At 43.2% G+C, this 21157-nt stretch overlaps 1 protein-coding gene across 8 annotated transcripts in view; it reads left to right on the top strand.

The window, feature by feature from the left end:
* Positions 1 to 21157, top strand: part of herc1 (HECT and RLD domain containing E3 ubiquitin protein ligase family member 1) — a 74755-nt gene that overhangs the window by 41042 nt on the left and 12556 nt on the right. For 5 of the 8 annotated variants that reach the window (XM_030725120.1, XM_030725121.1, XM_030725115.1 and 2 more), the window contains 25 exons: positions 26 to 252; positions 618 to 886; positions 1278 to 1330; positions 1436 to 1636; positions 3366 to 3540; positions 3837 to 4104; positions 6496 to 6709; positions 7292 to 7551; positions 7645 to 7772; positions 8549 to 8685; positions 10702 to 10902; positions 11455 to 11585; positions 11720 to 11937; positions 13863 to 13983; positions 14079 to 14225; positions 14462 to 14563; positions 14660 to 14833; positions 16490 to 16789; positions 16873 to 16938; positions 17388 to 17513; positions 17709 to 17847; positions 18030 to 18211; positions 18416 to 18571; positions 20491 to 20613; positions 20718 to 20820. In XM_030725120.1, coding sequence (XP_030580980.1) covers positions 26 to 252; positions 618 to 886; positions 1278 to 1330; positions 1436 to 1636; positions 3366 to 3540; positions 3837 to 4104; positions 6496 to 6709; positions 7292 to 7551; positions 7645 to 7772; positions 8549 to 8685; positions 10702 to 10902; positions 11455 to 11585; positions 11720 to 11937; positions 13863 to 13983; positions 14079 to 14225; positions 14462 to 14563; positions 14660 to 14833; positions 16490 to 16789; positions 16873 to 16938; positions 17388 to 17513; positions 17709 to 17847; positions 18030 to 18211; positions 18416 to 18571; positions 20491 to 20613; positions 20718 to 20820 — 4221 coding nt within the window. The remainder of the gene's footprint in view (positions 1 to 25; positions 253 to 617; positions 887 to 1277; positions 1331 to 1435; positions 1637 to 3365; positions 3541 to 3836; positions 4105 to 6495; positions 6710 to 7291; positions 7552 to 7644; positions 7773 to 8548; positions 8686 to 10701; positions 10903 to 11454; positions 11586 to 11719; positions 11938 to 13862; positions 13984 to 14078; positions 14226 to 14461; positions 14564 to 14659; positions 14834 to 16489; positions 16790 to 16872; positions 16939 to 17387; positions 17514 to 17708; positions 17848 to 18029; positions 18212 to 18415; positions 18572 to 20490; positions 20614 to 20717; positions 20821 to 21157) is intronic. The other 3 variants (XM_030725123.1, XM_030725122.1, XM_030725119.1) reach the window with 2 other exon arrangements.

Raw genomic sequence — 21157 nt, forward strand, 5'->3', positions numbered from 1 at the left:
AAGGTAAAATTCTGTTCCTTTGTAGCTGGGCTGTACCGTTCAGTGCAGGCTCACCACAGCCAGTCACGTCGGGAGGTCTCGTCCCTCCAGCAGCAACAGGACCCAGGTGCACTTTATGATTTCAACCTGGATGAAGAGCTGGAGATGGACCTTGACGAGGAGACCATGGAAGCCATGTTTGGCCAGGACCTCGCCAGTGACACTGACATTCTGGGAATGTGGATCCCGGAGGTACTGGACTGGCCAACATGGGTGTGTGTGACTTTATGCTATGGCCAAAGAGCTGAGAATGATTCTGCTCTTTCACTGACCTGCTCTACCGCTCACTTTGAGTAAACTCACATGCACGCTGAAATAAACACATCTGAAACACCCTCATTTGTTTAAACATTTTCTCTGAAAGCTCGACTCATGCAATTAAAACTACTAAACTAACTAAAACTAGATCTTTATTCTCAGTGCTGATAACTAACTGGCTGCTCATTAATAATTATCAGAGGTTGAGATTACACTGCATGAATGTTTGTTTCTCTAAAACTTCCTTGTGTCCTTTGTATGTCGTGTAAACTCAAGTTTATCTCCCTGTATGTGAATGTATGTCGTCCCTCAACTCACAGCATGTGTGCGAGACAGACGATCGAGATGAAGTGGTGGTGTGCGAGTTGTGTGAGGCCAACGTGGCCAATTTCAATCAGCACATGAAGAAGAGCCACCCTGGCTGCGGGCGCAGCGCCAACCGGCAAGGCTACCGCAGCAACGGCTCCTACGTGGACGGCTGGTTTGGAGGGGAGTGTGGGAGTGGAAACCCCTACTACCTTCTGTGTGGTGGCTGCAGAGACAAGTACTTGGCAATCAAAAGCAAAGCCAAGGTCCCCATCGTGGAGAGGTATGCACTCCTGCATATGACAGCCAACAAAGCAACAGGGACATTCAGTAGAGAGCAGGAACTTTGGGAAAAGTGTGTATATTTATGGCAGGGACCAGGATCTAAATGAGATTACTGGGAAACTGTTGCACCCCTCCAAAGTCCTTGCTTTGAGGGGCAGTATTTTCACTTAACATGTATGATTTGGTCCAAAACTTGCAGATTTATATTTTAGCCACTGCATATTAGGCATCTCGTGGTTAATATTCAGAACAGTCTGTAAACAGAATTGCTTTTTTAGAGAATGGTAACACACTCTGATTCATTTCTGTACTCTTTCATATTCTCTTATAGATTAAGATTTACTTTGTGTGATTTTATTTTGCGCTGTGTGTTTTCGTGCTTTGTTCAGATACAAGGGACAGGCTCCTGACCTTTTGGGAAAGCAGGACAGTGTTTATGAAGGTAATGCATGCAGATCATTTGGAATTGGATGTGATGCGTTGAACTAAACCAAGTAACCATGAGTTTTCCTTTGATTTCAAATTCTGGTGCCTGTGCTCCTTGCAGAGGATTGGGACATGCTGGACGTTGATGAAGATGAGAAGCTGACAGGGGAGGAGGAGTTTGAGCTTTTGGCCGGTCCCTTGGGTCTGAGCGAGCGCAGGATTGTCCCTGAGGCTGTCCAGTTTCCAGACAGTGACCCGCTGGGAGCCTCTGTTGCCATGGTGACGGCAACCAATAGCATGGAAGAGACTTTACTACAGATAGGTTAGAAAACATTTTTAAAATTTTAGTGGGAAAATTTCTAAGTGGGGGCAGATTAGCATCGTTTTTCAGTGTTTAAAGTGTGGTGATAGAAGTGGAAGATTCTGCAGGTGATCTGCAGTAATTTAGAAACAAAGATGCAGCAACATCATTTCAGTAGTAACCCCAACCTACCAAGAACAGTGCAATTTAGCAGGTCACTAATGAGCAGACCTGATGAGGGAGTGAGTAACCTATTAAGCATAAGTGCAAATGTAGGTTTTAGACATGTGTTTCTCTCCTGGACAGCAAGGCAGTTCAGATCAATGAACTAGTTCAGAGAATCAGCATGTTCTGAAATGGGGGCAAAGTCTTTCCTTAGAAACTGATGGAGACTCTGTGGGGTCTTGGAGGTTGGGGCCATTATCTGGATGAAATGGACAGATCAAGTGAAGTGCATGATTTAACCCGAGAACTGCTTTATTACAGACATTTAAAACAGAAAATCAGCAGAGATGTGAAAAAAACATTATTTATCATCAGATTGCACGTCAGTTTTTCCTCATGCCATGTGAAGCTGCAGTGATTTCATTCTGTCAAAACAAAGTGTGACCCTCAACCATCTGTGGGCAACAAATTACAGTCAGTGACACCAGAATGGTGTATTTTCAGATTTAACCAAGAAACAGAGAAAAGGGTCCGCACACCGGCAGAGCTCCTGAATAATGTTTAATCTGAACAAACCTTGACAGCCAGTGCCGTTTCAGGCCACAAATTGCCTTTCTTCAGACTTTGTGGCCCGAAACGGCACTGGCTGTCAAGGTTTGTTCAGATTAAACATTATTCAGGAGCTCTGCCGGTGTGCGGACCCTTTTCTCTGTTTCTTGGTTGTATATTTTTTGGCCCAGCACCCAGCCTTCATTTCTATTGGAATGTGCGTGTCCTTCCTTTTTTTCTTCTAGGAATTTTCAGATTTAGACATTTTTCTGCATTAATAGTTTTGTAGGTATTTCAGCTTATTATTTAACATCCCAATACCAGCCGGGTAAAACAAAAAGATGATGTGATGTTGCAGAGCTCTGGAGATTTGCTTTTTCTGTAGTTTTTATTAGGGAAGGATCTCTGTGTAGAAATGAGAGTAAAAACCTGAAACACTGAACAGATCAGCTCAGTGTAAAAAGTTCAGCTTTCAGCTCAGCTTTTTTTTTTTTCTCAGCCTTTGCAGCCTGTAACACAGGCAGGATGGGGTTGGAGCCTATCCTAGCTCTCATAGGGATAGGTCTCCAGTCTGATACTCCATGTTAGGTTAAAACCCACATCATCGAGGACCAGAAGTATCTCAGGCTCAGCTCAGGACTGAGCCAAAGCTCTGACACTACATTCACAGCTTAGAGCCACGCACCCGTGCCACAGTGGGCTGCTCCTTCTGACACCAGCTTCCCCCGGCATTCCAGTTCATCGCTCCAAGCAGCAGCTACATCACATGCATAATGAGATATTTTTTTCTGAGTTAAATTCAGTGCAATTTGCTGTCAGTAGTCAAACCTTAGCAAATCACACTAATATGTTTTACTGAAATTCTCCTCCCTCAAAAATGTTACATATACAGATACATATGCGTTAGGGCCAGCCACAAAAATAACTGTCCACACCTTTTAATCTCAATCTTCACACCTTGTAAAAGTCATTTTAATGCCATAAGAGGGTTTTGCACTGGTGCAGACTTTCAGTAAATTTGGGTGTTTGTGTTTAGGCTGTCAGACCTCAGTGGACAAGAGTTCCTCTGGTAGGGTGACACTTGGTGAGCAGGCAGCAGCCCTGCAGAACCCTCATGACCGAGTGATGGCGCTGAGGAGGGTGACTGCTGCAGCCCAGGTGCTGCTGGCCAGGACGATGGTGATGAGAGCCTTGTCCCTGCTGTCCGTCAGGTAGCCTTCTTTTTTTTTTTTTTTTTATCACTGAGGGTTGCTAGAAAAACCCTGGCTTTAACAAAATATGAGTTTGTTTTTTTCTAGGATTTTGAAATTCGTCATGTTTGTGTTCCTGGAAGGCATTGTCAATAAAGATGATATTCTGTGACTAATTACAGTACATATATTTTAACCCTTCAGAAAAAGTTGTCAGCAATTTAAATATTTCTGAATTATTTCAAAATGTATTTCACATGTAAATGGAATCAGAACAGTAAATACAGTTTCTCCCTTCTCTCCTTCTGCCCATCCAGTGGCTCAAGCTGCAGCCTTGCAGCAGGTCTGGAGTCTCTTGGTCTGACTGATATTAGGACTCTGGTCAGGCTGATGTGCCTGGCAGCAGCAGGTCGAGCCGGGCTTTCCACCAGTCCTACCGCAGGCTCGGGTCACGTCGAAAGGCCCCGTGGAGCCACCAAGACGAGCAAACCCATCTCCTGCCTGGCTTACCTCAGCACAGCAGTGGGCTGTCTTGCCTCCAACAGTCCCAATGCTGCCAAGCTGCTAGTTCAGCTGTGCACTCAGGTACACAATTTCACTAATAATAATATTTATATAAAATCCCCAACAGTCAAAACAACCCCCTATGAGCAGCACTTGGTGACATTGGGAAGGAAAAACTCCCTTTAACAGGAAGAAACCTCCAGCAGAACCAGGCTCAGGGAGGGGGGGTCATCTGCTGTGACCGGTTGGGGGTGAGGGGAGAGAGACAGGACAAAAGACATGCTGTGGAAGAGAGACAGAGATTAATAATAACTAATGATTAAATGCAGAGTGAGGTATAAACAGAGTGAAAAGATGTGAATAAAAAGAAACACTCAGTGCATCACAATTTAAATTGTAACTTTTGGCACTTTGCTACCAGCAGCCTGTTGTACAAACTTAAATTATTCCCATTTCTTTAGTTGAATTCACAAAAACTTGCAAAGATGACAGTTTGACAGGCATAAAATTGTATTTTTGCATCAACAAGGTGATTCTTAAAGAGCTATAATCTCCAAGCTTGTCATATCTCGGTAAGGTGTGCGATATGGCCATAAACAATTTGAGGAAACTAGACAAGGGAAGCAAAAAAACAAGTGGCAGGCCTAAAAAACAATTTACAGCAGATGAATTGTATCTGAAAGTCATTAGTCATAAAATTGGTTCAAATTGTAATCAGTAAATGTGGAGGAGGTCATTTCTGAGGTCTGGAGAACTATTTGTGAAGAATACTTAAAGAAGGAGCTCGACCAATATGGGATTGATACCAATATTTAGTGATTGAAGAATCCAACACATTAAACCAATATTTGTTTTTCATTCAGACACACAAAGCAGATGCTCCTAGTATTTATTATGAATCCTTACTAAGTTAATGTGGTTCAAAAATAACCTTTAATATCACAACCAGTTGTGAATTACTCATTTATGCTCTGCCTGACTTTGTTCAGATCAGCTGGTTGTTGTTTGTGATTTTTGTTGCTAATAGGGAAGTTGCAGAGTGCCCTCTGATGGACAGACTGAAGCACGTTTGTCCCTTTTCATTTATTGGCGAATATATGAAAAGTATTTCCCAGCATTGGCTAATATCAGCCAGTATAAAAGGGCAGCACGGTGGCGTGATGGTTAGCACTGCTGCCTCACAGCTAGAATGACATCTAGAAGGTCTGGGTTTGATTCCACCTTGGCCTCTCGCTATGTGGAGTTTGCATGTTCTCCACATGTCTGCGTGGGTTTCCTCCGGATACTCCAGTTTCCTCCCACAGTCCAATGACATCCAATTACTGGGGTTAGGTTAATTGGTCACTCTAAATTGTCCATAGGTGTGAATGTGAGTGTGAATGATTGTCTGTCTCTCTGTGTTGGCCCTGCGACAGGCTGGCGACCTGTACAGGGTGTACCCTGCCTCTTGCCCTATGACATCTGCGATAGGCTCCATAGGCTCCATGGATGGATGGATAAAAGTTGAGCTCTTCTTGCTTCATACATTTTTCAGTGTGTTGTGTCTTTGTACCTGTATCTGGGGTGGCTGTAGCTCAGGAGGTAGAGCAGGTCACTTACTAATCCTGGCTGCTCCAGGCTGCGTGCCAAAGTATCCTTGGGCAAGATACTGAACCCCAAGTTGCTCTCCAACGCAAGCGTTGCAGTGTGAATGTGTGTGAATGTTAAACAGTAAGCACTTAGCTTAGATATGCATGGAAGTGCTTGTGTGAATGGGTGAATGCAAACATGTTGTATAAGCACTTTGAGTGCTCGATTAGAGTAGCAAAGCGCTATATAAGAACTGGTCCATTTACCATTACCTCCTGGTGTTATCCCTGTTCTGAACACCCTTTGCTAGTGTTGGTTGTCCTAAATTGACGTGAAATGAACTGTACTACCTTTGCCCAGGAAGTGAAAAGCAGGTAAATGTAAATGTTGTGTGCTGGGGTACAACAGCACATTTAGTTGACTGCATGTAGGTGATGGATAGAAATGAAGTTCCTTCTTTTTTCTACATGGTCTTTTTGCATGTGAATATAAATGGGCTGGTTCTTATAGCACCTTTCTATTCTACGTGAGGACTCAGGGCACAACATGCCTCATTGACCCGTTCATATACACAGTCATACGAGCACTTGCTACATCTCTTTGCTTTCTCTCTAACATTCACACAGATAACCACATCAGGAGAGACTCAGGGTTCAGTATCTTGCTCAAGGATACTTTGGCATGCAGACTGGAGCAGTCAGGGATCGAACCACCAACCTTCCGATTAGTAGATGAATAAATGTATATGAGCATAGCAAAATTACAGCACAAACACTGACTTTAATTTCTATGCACAGGATTTTCTTTTTTCAGTCTGTTGCAATTATCAAACCAGATTATCCTTCCTCAGCGGTGTTCATCATCCCTGTCATTGATTGAAGTGATTTTTTTTTTCCCCCCCAGAACCTGATCTCTGCAGCCACAGGCATGAACCTGACCACAGTGGACGACCCCATCCAGAGGAAGTTCCTGCCCAGCTTTCTGCGCGGGGTAGCCGAGGAGAACAAGTTGGTCACGTCTCCTAACTTTGTGGTGACTCAAGCCCTTGTGGCCCTGTTGGCAGATAAAGGGGCCAGACTCAGACCTGCTTATGACAAGGCTGATACAGAGAAAAGAGGTTTGTAGACTTGGAGGAGCAGGAGGTGGCAGTGAGCTGTTCCATGTCATTTAATCTGTCATTGTCTTTTTAATGCCACTGATCTTAATTATATTGAAGTTATATTTCATTGGTATTTGTGCTGAGTATGTTACTAAAGCAATACTTTGTTCTGTTTTGGTTTTTGTAAATGTTTAAAGAGCAATTCAAATGCTCTTTATGTCCACATAAACATACTTTTATCCTTCACACATTTGTTGCATTGTTTCTTTTCAGGCCTTAGTATAATTGTTGTTAATGTCACAATTGTATTCAGAAAAGCAGTGATGCTATGCTGTTATAGAATAGCATCACTGTTATAGGAAAAACACACATTAGAATATGTTGATCTGGCATTACAGAAGGACATATGTCATACATGCATTTGTTTAATTCATGCAGCAGTGACATAATTCATTTGTTAGTGATAGTTTGGCTCTTCTTCACTTGGGTCACCTTTTGGTTTGTCTTTGCTTTTTGTGTCTTTTCATGTTTCTCTTTTCATTGCTGCTTCTTCTGTCACTCACCGGACATTCTTGTCACTTTGTGTTTCGTGTCGAGCAGGTCTAATTGCGCATTTGTATGCCCATCCTTCCCATAATCCTTCCGCTGTAGGCCCTCTGGAGCTGGCCAACGCTCTGGCAGCTTGCTGCCTGTCCTCACGGCTTTCCTCACAGCACCGACAGTGGGCTGCTCAGCAGCTAGTCCGCACGCTGGCCGCCCACGACCGCGACAACAACCAGAGCCGTCCGCAGACCTTTGCCGACATGGCGGGGGACCTGCGAAAGTGCTCTTTCATCAAGCTAGAGGCTCACCAGAGCAGGGTCAGCACTTTCCTCTTTATCTGAACTGTATCTTACAGTGAGATTTGTTGCACAGTTTCTGTTCGGTAATTAATCCTTTTCTGGCTGTTTCAGGTCATCACGTGTGGTTGGTGCAGCAAGAAAGCCCTTCTGGCCACCAGTGGCAACGATGGGACCGTCAGAGTGTGGAATGTAACCAAGACCCAGTACACCCTCCAGCAGACCTGTGTCTTCAATAAAGAGTAGGTTACACCTACTTGTTGTAATTGTTTCAATCAATTGTTTAACATGAAACTCATCCCAAATCCCCACACTGCTCCCACAACTTAAAGCATTGTGCCTGTTGGAGGTGCGGAAATAATTATTTTTAAAATTATTTTTATCATTTTTATCTCTTAATTCAGATGTGTATTTGCTCCATTGGTCATGTGCTCTAAAATATAAAATTTATCAACTTTTCTTCTTCATTGTCTTTGAAAAAAATGGCTACTTTTTTTTTTTTTTTGGACCCGTTCAATGCCAACAATCAGGCAGCAAGTAGATAGTTAAGAAAGTGGCACTTTCACTCAGACACAAAGTGATTGTTGGACAGCAGCTGGAGTTGTTATAAAGCTGCTCGTCACACGCGCTTTGAAGCTGACGGCCAGTCGCTCGCGGACACTCCAGGCTGCGATTGTCTGGGTAACCCTATAATGTATTTACTGCTGGGTCATTTCTCATACGCAGCTTCAGAGAGAGAGATGTAGAACTCTGTGGGAAAATCCAAAGATGATGTAGGATTAAAACTTTCAGTTGAAAAAATCTTTTAAAACCTTATTTTGGTCAGAGTAGGCAAACCTTTGAAGGTGTTTTTTTCCATACGTACAGTTTTTATGTCCCCATGACCACTGAATGAAGTTCATTTAGGTAATGCTTTAAAGTAATTTTAGTTAGAGGTATGATTATCTTCCGAAGGAGTCAAATACTTGAATACAATTTTACTTAATCTCATTAGTTTTTTTTTGTTGTCTTTCATTAGTGATGGCTCTTCAGAGGAGGGAATGTCAGGTTTGGGGTCTCCCAGCGATCCTTGCCTGTCGCCTCTTGCATGGAGTGTCACTGGAAAGTATCTGGCCTCTGCCATGGAGAAAATGGTCAACATCTGGCAAGTTAATGGTATGTAGTTCATTTTGTCCAATCTCCTCTGGGAGTTTATGTCACCTTGGAGTATATTAATGATGTGCTTCACTGAGCTTCTCAGGAGTTGGTTTAGTATAAAGTGATCTTATCCCCACATAATATGAATGAGAGGCGATTAAGATTTTATATCTTCCATTAAACATAAATGTGATTTTGGACTGGATGTGTTCCAGTCATCATTTCCTGCCTCCCACCATACACCCTGCAGCGTGAGCCATCTGTCCATCAAAGTCCACAAACACATTTCTCTCATGTTACTCATGACAAAGAAAGATGGCGATGCGCTTTACTGGACAACCAATAAAGTCTTTCTTTGGATCTGGTGGTTTAATTAGTTTAAGTGATTTTGCCTATGCAGTGTGTACAGGGTAAACAGGCTACTGCCATATTAAAGACATTAAATAGGAAGGCGGCCCAAAGAAACCTGGATAGACATCTATGAGAGAATTCTGCAACAGCAAAGATGGTGGTGCAACGTTCAGGAGAAAAAACTTATTAAATTGGCTCAAAATAGGCAAACATTTTCAGTTTTAGTGTTTCCCACAGAATTACATTGTATTTGTGGAGGCATATACATGAAAGGAAGGAATCCACACTTTCTTTAAAAAGTTGATGAATAACAGAATATACATTATGGCAATAAAAAATGAAGCAATAACAAAGCGCCTCTTGCGTGAGTTTCATAGACAAATGCCAGCTCCTCTCATGGACTTAAGTGAGCTCAGCTTAGTGATGTGAAATAACTCAAAGACACGTAGAAATACAGCATACCTGGGCATTTGTCAGTATAACTGGACAGCCCATCCAAGTAAAAAAGTTTAATTAAACTGATGGTTCTATTCATGCAGAGTTTATGTCCTGGTGACCATTCATGGTGAGGACTTGGGCAACATATATATACTACTCAAAAAAACTTAAAGGAACACTTTGAAAACACATCAGAAAAAAAATCATGCTGCATATCTACTGTATACTGAAATGGACTTTGTAATGTGTTAACAATGAATGGATGCTTCATTGTTTGATGGAAATGAAAATGATCAACCTACAGAGGCTGAATTCAAAGACACCCCAAAAATCAAAGTGAAAAAACGATGCAGCAGGCTAGTCCATTTTGCCAAAATTTCATTGCAGCAAACCATCACTGACCCACCACCAAACCGGCCATGCTGAATGATACAGGCAGCATAACGTTCTCCACGGCTTCTCCAGACCCTTTTTACACTGTCACATGTGCTCAGGGTGAACCTGCTCTCATCTGTGAAAAGAACAGGGCAGCAGTGGTGGACCTGCCAGTTCTATTGCAAATGCCAATCGGGCTCTGCTGTGCTGGGCAGTGTGCAATAGCGCCCACTAGAGGATGTTGGGCCCTCAGGCCACCCTCATGAAGTCTGTTTCTGATTGTTTGGTCAGAGACATTCACACCAGTGGCTGCTGGAGGTCATTTTGTAGCTCTGGCAGTGCTCATCCTGTTCCTCCCTGCTGATGGGTTGAGGACCTTCTACAGCCCTGTCCAGCTCTCCTAGAGTAACTGCCTGTCTCCTGTAATCTCCTCCAGGAGCTCTTGAGACTGTGCTGGGAGACACAGCAAAGCTTCTGGGGTTGGCAAGGCCAGAAGGAGCTGCTAGAAGGAGGCTGAAGAGCTGCGGGTTGCCAAACCATGCTGTAGCCAAATGCAAAACTAGTGAAAAAACAGTCAGAAAAGATGAGGAGGGAAAATATCAGTGACCTCCACCTATGAAACCATTCCTGTTTTGAGGGTTGTCTCATTCTTGCCACTCTAGTGTGCCTGTTGTTAATGTCATAAACACCAAATCAGCTGAAACTGATTAACAACCCCCTCTGCTACTTAACTGACCAGATCAATATCCCAGAAGTTTCACTGACTTGATGCTAAACTCTGATTAAAAGAAGTTCCTTTAATCTTTTTGCGCAGTATAATTATAACAAAATTACATTACACTAACTTGATCTGCTTTCATCATCTCCAAGGTGGCAAAGGGCTTTTAGACGTGCAGCCTCACTGGGTGTCTGCGCTGGCTTGGCCTGAAGAGGAGGCAGAGTCCTTGTGGTGTGGGGAGCCCAAAGACATGCTCCTTGTGGGTCGAATGGATGGATCACTGGGTCTGATCGAGGTGCTGGATTCTTCCAGTATGCACCGCACCGAGTTGGAGCACTGCTACAGGAAGGACGGTATGAGGTTTTTCTTTCAATTTGAATGGCCAACCCTGCCAGATCGTCTCCATTTTATGCATATTCGATATTTATTCACATAACTGTAAGAAAAACAGTGTTAAACACAGTAGTAGATGCATCTGCTAAAAATCTTTGACAAGTTTGAATCTCAGCAACCTTCTCCTCAAGGTCAAGGTCAGAGGTGAAGTTTTCCGAAAATTTTCATAACTCAAGAATGATGTTGACTTAGGATGTTCAAATGTACCAAAAGTCCTGCATGAGTTCTCACCATAATTATGCCAATCACAGAAAGTGACAGGATTCTCAGTGGTTCGTAGTTATTATCATTTTAGCATTTCTTATTCCTGGTTCTTTCTTAGCCATTTGCTTTTGAATTGAGATGGTGAATAAAGCCGCTGAGGCTCATATGCACCCCATTAAGATCTACTGAGACCATTAATTATGTGTTCTAGAGTTTGTACGTCCAGGGGATTTGTGCCACCTAAAGTTTCTACTGGCAGGAGGCTGAGGAGAGCACTGGTAGCTGACAGTATTTTTTTCCTATTGTAGTGGCGATAATGCACATTGCCTGGTACAGTGAAGACAAGCCTTTTGCTGTGGGCTACGCAGATGGCAAGCTTCTTATTGGATCCAAAGAGCCATTAGAAAAAGGAGCCATTGTTGTCATTGATGCACACAAGGTGAAGTAATGCTGTAATTCTATTTTTTTCTTTTTTTTTTTTGGTAATTCTTTCAATAGAAATAAAGCTGTTTAACTGTAACCTAGTTGGATTAAATCTACATTTATAGGTGACACTCACTCTGTTTTTGTCAGGAGTCGATCAGCAGCATGAAGTGGAGTCCATCTGGTCAGATCCTGCTGACCTGTGCCAAAGAGGAGACTGTGAAGCTGTGGGCCAATCCAGACTCCCGCTCTGACTCAGGTTCTGGCTGGCACTGCCTGCAGAGCCTTAGAAACCCCTCCCAGGTTAATGGTGTGGCCTGGTGCAGCTTACCTGGACGCAGTCCGAAGCCCCTCAACATGTTCGCCATGTACGTTGACCATGATTTTGGGTTTTGTGATTTCACTTCTGCTGTTTTTAGTCATTGGATTTTTGGTGCCATTTAAGGTAATTCCTCACACAAAATGAATACCTTTTAAAGTTTCTGCTTTTCAGATCTTTTATTTGCCAAGTACTTCATGACTAACAGAGCGATATAATCAGTTGTCTCTCCAGTGAGCCTCTCATCCTGTGGATGAACTTCAACTCCACAATCCTGGATTCTGGTGCACTATATTGCTAAAAGTATTGACTCAATTGCCTTTGCACGCATATGAACTCGAGTGACATCCCATTCTCAATCCAGAGGGTTTAATATGATGTCGGCCCACCCTTTGCAGCTATAATAGCTTCAACTCTTCTGGGAAGGCTTTCCACAAGGTTCAAGAGTGTTTATGGGACTTTTTGACCATTCTTCCAGAAGCACATTTGTGAGGACAGACACTGATGTTGGATATGAAGGCCTGGCTCACAGTCTTCATTTTAATCCATCCCAAAGGTGTTCTATCAGGTTGAGGTCAGGACTCTGTGCAGGCCAGTCGAGTTCTTCCACACCAAACTGGCTCATCCATGTCTTTATGGAGCTGCTTTGTGCACTGGTGTGCAGTCATGTTGTGGCCATCCCCAAACTGTTCCCACAGAGTTGGGAGCATGAAACTGTCCCAAATGTCTTGGTCTTGCCTTTCACTGGAACTAAGGGGCCGAGCCCAACTCCTGAGAAACTCTCCCACACCATTAATACCCCCCCCCCCCCCCCCCCCCCCCCTCCACCAAACTTTACAATTGGCACAATGCAGTCAGACAGGTGCCGTTCTCCTGGCAACTGCCAAACCCAGACTCATCCATCGGATTGCCACACGGAGAAACAGGATTCATCACTCCAGAGAAGACGCCTTGTTATAATACCACTAACAGTTGACTGTGGAATATTTAGTAGTGAGGAAATTTCATGACTGGACTTGTTGCACAGGTGGCATCCTATCACTGTACCACGCTGGAATTCACTGAGCTCCTGACAGCGACCCATTCTTAGACAAATGTTTGTAGAAGCAGTCTGCATGCTGAGGTGCTTGGTGCTGTGGCCATGGAAGTGATTGGAACACCTGATTTCAATGATTTGGATGAGTGAGTGTAGTTCTTATTCTGCTCTGCAGCCCTGGTGAGGTCAACGTAGCAGCACCCAACCTATTTCCCACGGTTGACAGGCGCTCCAGCTCATGAAGCATCCGCGAGTGTGAGCTGCTGTAGTCACATAATAGCTGCTGTAGTAGCTGCAGTGCAAGGTGGTGGAGTTGGAGCTTCTGGCTGGGCTGAATGATAGCTGAATGATATTGAGGACAACATCATCGTAGCTATGGCCAGTTTATATGGAAAGCAGAAGACAGGAAGGGTTTGCTGGTCAGTAATGACTGAACTTTCAAAATAATAGCAGGGGCAGTCTGTTTGTCTGAAGCAGTGTTTAGATACACTTTGCATGCCCTTCCAGTTGGTTTCCTTTCGAACACAGTTTCTATTTGAAAAATTAGTAACTTTGAGAAACTTTTAAAGGATGTGTATGTAAGACAATGTGGAGTGACAAAGGGACACAAGTGGTATTGTATTCTACCTGGGCTTTGGCTGTGTTACGTATTTTAACTATTAACAAAAATAGTCTAGCAGATAAAAGTCAGCATATTTAAAATGTAAATTTTCTGCTGACTATAAAAGTCTTTCAGCACATTCTGTAGTGTCTGTGAGAGTCTTTTCTGTAAGGCCTGAAGGTCTGAATATTCTTTTTCTGGAAACATTTGATGCGCTGCCATCTGAAGGAATCTGTCCTCAGTGCTGTCCTGGTGTAAAACGGGTTATATAGTGTGAAAAAGAGGAGCATTTGTCCTGTTTTGGTGGGTTTTATTAATGGGTCATTGTGCTTTTCAGATGCTGCCAGAATGGTCTGGTCTCCGTCTGGACCGTTCCTCAAGAAATTTCCAACTTCCCAGAATCCTGTTCCTCTGGCTTAGAAGGGTGGTGGGAGAATGAAGCAAAACCCAATTTAATGGTATTGTTAGAATTTTTTTTCATACAGTAATTACTGTAAATTTAAACCAATACAAAATGTATTGTTGCATTGCTGTCACTGCTGATGTGTTCCAGTCTTCCCAGTGGTCAGAAAATGGAGCAGTTTGTGTGTTCCAGCTGAAGGGCCACATCACTCCAGTAAGAACACTGGGCTTCAGTCCTGATGGTCTGGCCCTGGCATCTGGAGGAGTGGGAGGCCTCATGAACATCTGGTCGCTGCGAGTAAGAAACACACAGATGGAGATTAATGCACACGCATATAGCACATGTAAATACTGTAACTACACACCCAGATGGTTAGGGTTTAATAGCATAAGTTTAATAACGTTTAATAACGCGTGGAAGAAACACATTGTTCCTCATTGGTGTTTGTGGATCATAGCAGACATGATTATAGTGACACTGAATGCCTTTCCATTGGAGTGTGTTTTATTTTGTGTGTGTGTGTGTTCCAACAGGATGGGTCAATACTCCAGACTGTAGTAGCTGGGTCAGGGGCAGTTCAGAATATTGTCTGGGTCCCAGATGTAGGCGTGGCTGTCTGCTCCAATAGGTCAAAGGTAAGACGTCACACCTGCCTCAGATTTCGCCACCATTTAGTGTGGTTGTATTTGTCCTCAGTTAGTTTAATTTGCCTTTGTATGGCTGATTTCTAGGATGTGCTGGTTGTGAACTGCTCCAAAGAGTTCATGGCATCTAACCATGTGCTGGCCACCTGCCGCACGGCTCTAAAGAAGCAAGGTGTGGTCGGCCTCAACATGGCGCCCTGCATGAGAGCCTTCCTGGAGAGACTGCCTGTCATGCTGCAGGAGCAGTATGCCTATGAGAAGGTAGGGACAGATTTAACGTCACCTCTGCTTGAAGTCCACCTCGCAGGCTTCTGATGTGATGATGGGCATTTGGAGACAATTACTTTATTAAAAACTGGATGATTTTTGATCTGAACATTTTAAATCAAGGAAATAAATATGTAATTAAACTGAATAATTACATAAATAATCTTGGTCAATGACCATCAAGCTCAGAGTCATATCAACAAAGTGAGTTCCATTTCTGTGATCATTTGACAGTTGTTTATTGTTTAGATGATTATCAAGAGTTGATTTCAGTAAAATTGTCCCTTTAATGATCAGATTATGGCCCAGAATTTTGCTAGGCTTTCAACTACAGCTAGCCATTTGTTTGCGAGCAAGACAGGACAGCATGCATTCAGCAGAGCAACAATTATTTTCAGTCTAATACTTTATAATATACACAGAGCCAAATTAGGATTAAATGTCAGACATGACTGAGAAACACTGGTTCATATAGTTATGGCAGAAATTCTACTGGTACAGTCCAATGACTATATATGAATACATGAAATGTTTCAGAAGGATGCTCACATGGTAAGAGCTTTTTTATCACAAGGTTGTCACACCCTAGTCTTACCCTGCTTTCTCATTCTTTCTGAGTGCAATGAGGACCAAAAATGAATATAATGTATTCAATAGAACTTCAAACTTGGAGAGAGAGACAGAGACAGCGCTTACCAGTAGACCTCTTTTTGAAACACAGTTGCCTTCTGCTGGCCTTTAGAAGCAATGAAAGTTTAAAGCAGTTCTGCATTGACTTCAATTTTAAAACCTGGAAAATGTGTCCGTTTTTTATGAGTATGAGTCAGGTTCATATGTTTTTGGAATCAATTTGAATAATTGTGCCTCTGTACAACACCCCCAGATTTAATATAAAGAATTTAATATTTGAATGAAGTGTCAACATTATTATTTATTTTTTTGATAATAATCTGTCTTGTCAGGCAGCTTTTGCAATCAGAATCATGATCTGAATGTACTGTTGTGCCCAACACATTTGCTTTTCCACGATGAGCTCTCTAAACACTCTACAGGCTTCTATTGTGGGTGTTTTTCTTTTTTTTTCACACAAGTACATGTGCAATACAGCAGTATTGTAGCTCAGGTGGCTGTAGCTCAGGCGGTAGAGCTGTTCACCTACTGATTGGAAGGTCAGCGGTTCGATTCCTGGCCACTCCAGGCTGCATGCCAATGTATCCTTGGGCAAGATACTTAACCCCAAGTTGCTCTCTGACGCAACTGTTGGAGTGTGAATTGTGTGAATGTTGGATAATTAAAGCACTTAGCTTAGTTCATGGAAGTGCTTGTATGAATGGGTGTGCATGGGTAAATGTAAACATGTTGTATAAGCGCTTTGAGTGCATATAAGAACTAGTCCATACCAGACAGAAGAATGTGGCTGCAGTAATGATCACTTAATACTGAGGAGCCTCAGCATTTATTGATGTCCAGTTGATTTATTTTCAAATCAGTTGTTTGTTGCAATGGTTTTTCATCGCCTGTCTTTGGGCCTGGGGAAAAAATATGCTAAACAGTGGTTTATTAATAAATGCAACCCAAACAAATGTGCAGTTTTTATGACAGTTTAATGATATTGAACACTAATAGTCACTCTTTGTTCTCCACTTCCAGCCCCATGTTGTATGCGGGGAGCAGCTTGTCCACAGCCCATACATGCAGTGCCTTGCCTCCCTGGCTGTGGGTCTCCACCTGGACCAGCTCCTGTGTCGCCCCCCTGTGCCGCCCCATCTCCGACAATGCCCACCAGAGTCTGGCACCGCTGTCTGGAGCTCCAGCGAGTGGGCGTGGTTGGACTGTTTCTCTACTACAGTAAAGGCGGCGGAGGCCCTTGCTCGAGGTGCAACCTTCCCTCAGTCCTTTTCCGTTCCTGACTTGGAGCCTGTGCCTAAAGATGAAATGGCTCTGCTCATGGTGAGTGAAGCTGACTGAGCTCTGAGTTTTGTGATCAACACCTGTACAGCTCAGAATAACACCCTTTGCATTTGTTTTTACAGGACAACAGTAAATGGTCGGCTAGTATGGATGAACAAATCATGTCTTGGGCCACCTCCAGGCCAGAGGTAACTGATAGTTTAGCTGAAATAAGCAGCAAATTTAGGAATGTTCCTGATGATCAATTAAAAAAAACACACACACTTTTATCAACTAGTCTAAACACAAGAAAACAGTCACAATTGACCACAATCTAATTGTTGTACTTGCAAATGGTGCACCTGAGCTATATGAAACTGTTAATCACATTCTAAAGGGATATGGAAAGTGGCGAAATCAACCAAATTCACCACAGTGAGGTGAACTGAAGTTCACTAAGAACGATGTCAGACTGAGATGGTGGACATTTCCACGCAAAAACGTAATAACTGGATCCCAAAATTGAAAACTAAATGTCTTCCCAATTAATAAATATTACTTATAGTTGACTTTATTTAAATTGAATTGAATTTCATGCACAACCCTAGTTTGAACCCACTTTTTGACTTCCATTTTTCATGTATGTGTCTGTGTGCAGGACTGGCACCTCGGAGGGAAGTGTGATGTGTTTTTGTGGGGCGCAGGACGACATGGCCAGCTGGCAGAGGCTGGCAGAAATATCCTAGTCCCAACTATCGCCCCTTCCTTCTCTCAGGCACAACAGGTACATAAACAACACATAAACCAACACCACTGGACATATTTTTGGCACTTTTCTATAACTGTAACAGGTGTGAGCTATATTGTATTTTTTTCCTTTAAGAAACAAAATAAATACCCAGTATTTACCCAGTTGAGTAAGAATCTGTCTCCAGAGCTCTTCATTCTGGTTACTTGTTCATGTTCTTCTTTCCTGCAGGTGGTGTGCGGTCAGAACTGCACCTTTGTGATCCAGCCCAACGGGACAGTTTTGGCCTGTGGAGAGGGCAGCTATGGCCGCCTGGGACAAGGAAACTCAGATGATCTGCATGTCCTCACTGTCATCTCAGCTCTTCAAGGTGACACAAACATCTGTATATGACCAAAAGATAAATAAAAGCACAGTTGGTTGCTGAATGTAGTGAAACATTTAGCAGCTAAAAAACAAAGTATATCAGTAGTTGGTGGACACCAAATATGGAGCATGTGGTCAGCAGATTGAGGTAAACCCTGAACACGTCCTATTTCACTGTTGTATCAGGTTTTGTTGTGACCCAGTTGGTTACATCATGTGGCAGTGATGGCCACTCCATGGCTCTGACTGAGAGTGGCGAGGTGTTCAGCTGGGGAGACGGGGACTACGGCAAGCTGGGACACGGAAACAGCGACCGCCAACGACGACCTCGACAGATTGAGGCACTGCAAGGAGAGGAAGTGGTCCAGGTCAGTCTCCTCGCTTGCACACAGAATACTAGAACACAAGGCAGAAAACAAATTTCATTCAGTTCTATAACTATATACCGTAGATCTGTAATGTGCCATTTTGCTACCTCATAGCAATAAAAGCCTTTTAACAACAGACTCATAGTGGCACGGGCCTTTGAAGGCAGTTCAGTTACAATGGTCTTTGCTTTTTGTGCTCTTTAGATGTCTTGTGGGTTCAAACATTCAGCCGTAGTAACAGCCGATGGGAAGCTTTTCACTTTTGGCAATGGTGATTATGGAAGACTGGGGCTGGGAAACACCTCAAACAAGAAGCTGCCAGAGAAGGTCACTGCTCTGGAGGGCTACCATGTAGGACAGGTAAGGCATTCATCAGAACCATTATTACGAGTGGTGTCTGTTGTGGGCTGGGCTATATGACCTCAAATCAAAATCATGATTAAGCATTCTACCATGATCTTGATTAATTGACGATTTATTATTATTATGGGAGCTTGAGGGTCCTGTGCAATATCTTAGCTGTTCCTGCTCCTAGGGCTGCGCTCTTCTAAACAGAGATCTCAGTCGCTCTGTTGCTCCTGGAATCTGCTGGAGCAACTTTCCCAGTTTTGGGGTCACTGCCCCGAGTGTTCCAATTACCATGGGGACCACTGTTGCCACATCCTGTTTAGCTCTTCTCTGAGCCCTCGAGCTTCTCGGAGTCTTCTTTCTTGATGTTACCATCACTTGGTATTGCTGCATCTATCTCTACGGCTTTCTTCCTCTGCTTGTCCACCACTACTGTGTCCAGTTGATTAGCCATCGCATTTTGTCCATTGCTATCTTTAATTCGCAACAATGAACAGAAGAAAACTGAGGGCTTAAATACACACAAGGTAACCAGGGCAAGTGGAAACAACAGGTGAAACAAATGAAACTAATAACACAGAGGAAGCAAAACTAAACACAAAGTACAAGGAACACAAGACTGTCGAAATAAAACAGGAAGTGACCAACCATAACGCATACACAGACTTGGCACACGAAAACCTGACACAGTTTAAACATATGACTAAACAGACACCTACTTGAACACACAGGCTTACAACACGGGAAAGACAGACACAAGAGACTCCACAACACGGTGGAGAAACACTAAGGGAAATCACAGGAAGAACCAGACTCTAAAGCACCATTGGGAGCACCATAAAACGGAAACCTAAATACAACACTCAGGGAAACAACAGGAGGAAAAGTTAAACACAAAACATGGAACGAGGGCCAAAACACGGGGAGACAGAACACAGTAACACGGGAAGGACAACAAGAGGGAAACGGGAACTAAAAAAAAACTAAGCTAAAAACAAAGGCAAGCTAAAATCCTAATACATAACTACAAACACAGCCAGAATTAAAACAAAAAACAGAACTTTACTAAAAGAACTCAGCTGTCCTGGGCCGGTGGCCCAGTGTTTTAAGGGTAAGTCAAGTCCTGAGGAGTCGGCTGAATGGGAAGAGCAAGATCCAGGCAATCAAGACCAATGCCCTGCTGGGATAATAAGCTGGCCAAAGAAGGAGATAGAAGCCAAGCTGTCCTGTATATCTGGTATTTTTTCACTGCTGTCTTCCACCAAGCCCGTTATTATGTCATTATGTCTATACTGCTCTCTATGGTTCTCACTGTGCTGTAGCCTCTATATTTCCAGCTTCAATCATAGCTGACATTATTGCGCTGAGCTACTGGATGCTTTTTGGTCAGTGTTCCCATATGTGTTGCATGTAACCCCTCTTGTTGGGTTGGGTTCCATATCATCAGTCCTTGTCCATGTATACGTTGTTCCAGTAGCCCACTTGTCATCAGTGTCAGTGTGTCCTGGTTCCTCAACATCTCATGCAAGCCTTGTTAAGGCACGCAACATCTGAGCCGGTATGACTTGGGTAGCATAGAGGGCTTAGCATTGTGTTTGATGTTGTCTTAAATAAAGCCAAAAATGCTTCCAAAAGAACGGACACAGGATTTTTATTTGGTATAGACTTCTCGAGATGGCCAGTTGGCTCGGTGTCTGACTTTTCCACGGACAGGGCAGCATCTCATGACAACACACATGGTAGTATGTTTTAAAGGGGAAAGTAGTTAATGGGGGAAGTATTAACAGAATTTAAAAACAAAATCAACATGTACAAGATTATGTCAAATAAAGTATCTGAATGTCAGTTTTGATTCATTTTCAATTAATTACTCTATGGTGAAATATGAGGACTGTTGAGGGTTGAGGTTAACACATGTGCTCCCTCCTCAGGTGGCTTGCGGTTTGAACCATACCTTGGTGGTCTCTGCTGATGGAATGATGGTTTGGGCCTTTGGTGATGGCGACTATGGAAAACTGGGACTTGGTAATTCCACAGCCAAGTCCTCACCTCAGGTACACGCTGCAGCATTGTGATGCTTGAGCAGTAAAGTGAAGTTAATGTTTGCCTGTGAAACAGTGAAGGTGTTTGTGACGCTGATCTGTTTTGAAATCTTTAGAAAGTGGATGTGCTGTGTGGGATTGGCATAAAAAAAGTGGCCTGTGGAACTCAGTTCTCTGTGGCTTTAGCCAAAGATGGCAAGGTTTTCACATTTGGCCAAGGTAAGTGTTGGTTTCTTTGCTCCATTTCTTTTTGAAGAAGGACTTTAAAAGCTAAGGGCTGCCTTAAGTCTGCATTCTTGTTAATGACCAGTTCCGGGCGAGTAATGTGGTTGTCATGTGTTTTGTAAGACCCAAAACGAGCTCATGAATTTACCAGGAAGGTGTTTACTGAGGTCAGGGCTGAAGGATGTTTTCCCCCAGACTTCTATATGGCCGGTAGTCTTTTTACAACCACCTGGATCACACCTTGGTATCCATTAAAAAGAATGCAGGCTTAAGGTGGTTGGGCATTGGCTTTTCTTTTTAGGAATGGAAGCTACGTACATCGTTTACTATT

The sequence above is a fragment of the Archocentrus centrarchus genome, unplaced genomic scaffold (assembly GCF_007364275.1).
Source record: "Archocentrus centrarchus isolate MPI-CPG fArcCen1 unplaced genomic scaffold, fArcCen1 scaffold_48_ctg1, whole genome shotgun sequence".
In the NCBI taxonomy this organism is placed as follows: Eukaryota; Metazoa; Chordata; class Actinopteri; order Cichliformes; family Cichlidae; genus Archocentrus; species Archocentrus centrarchus.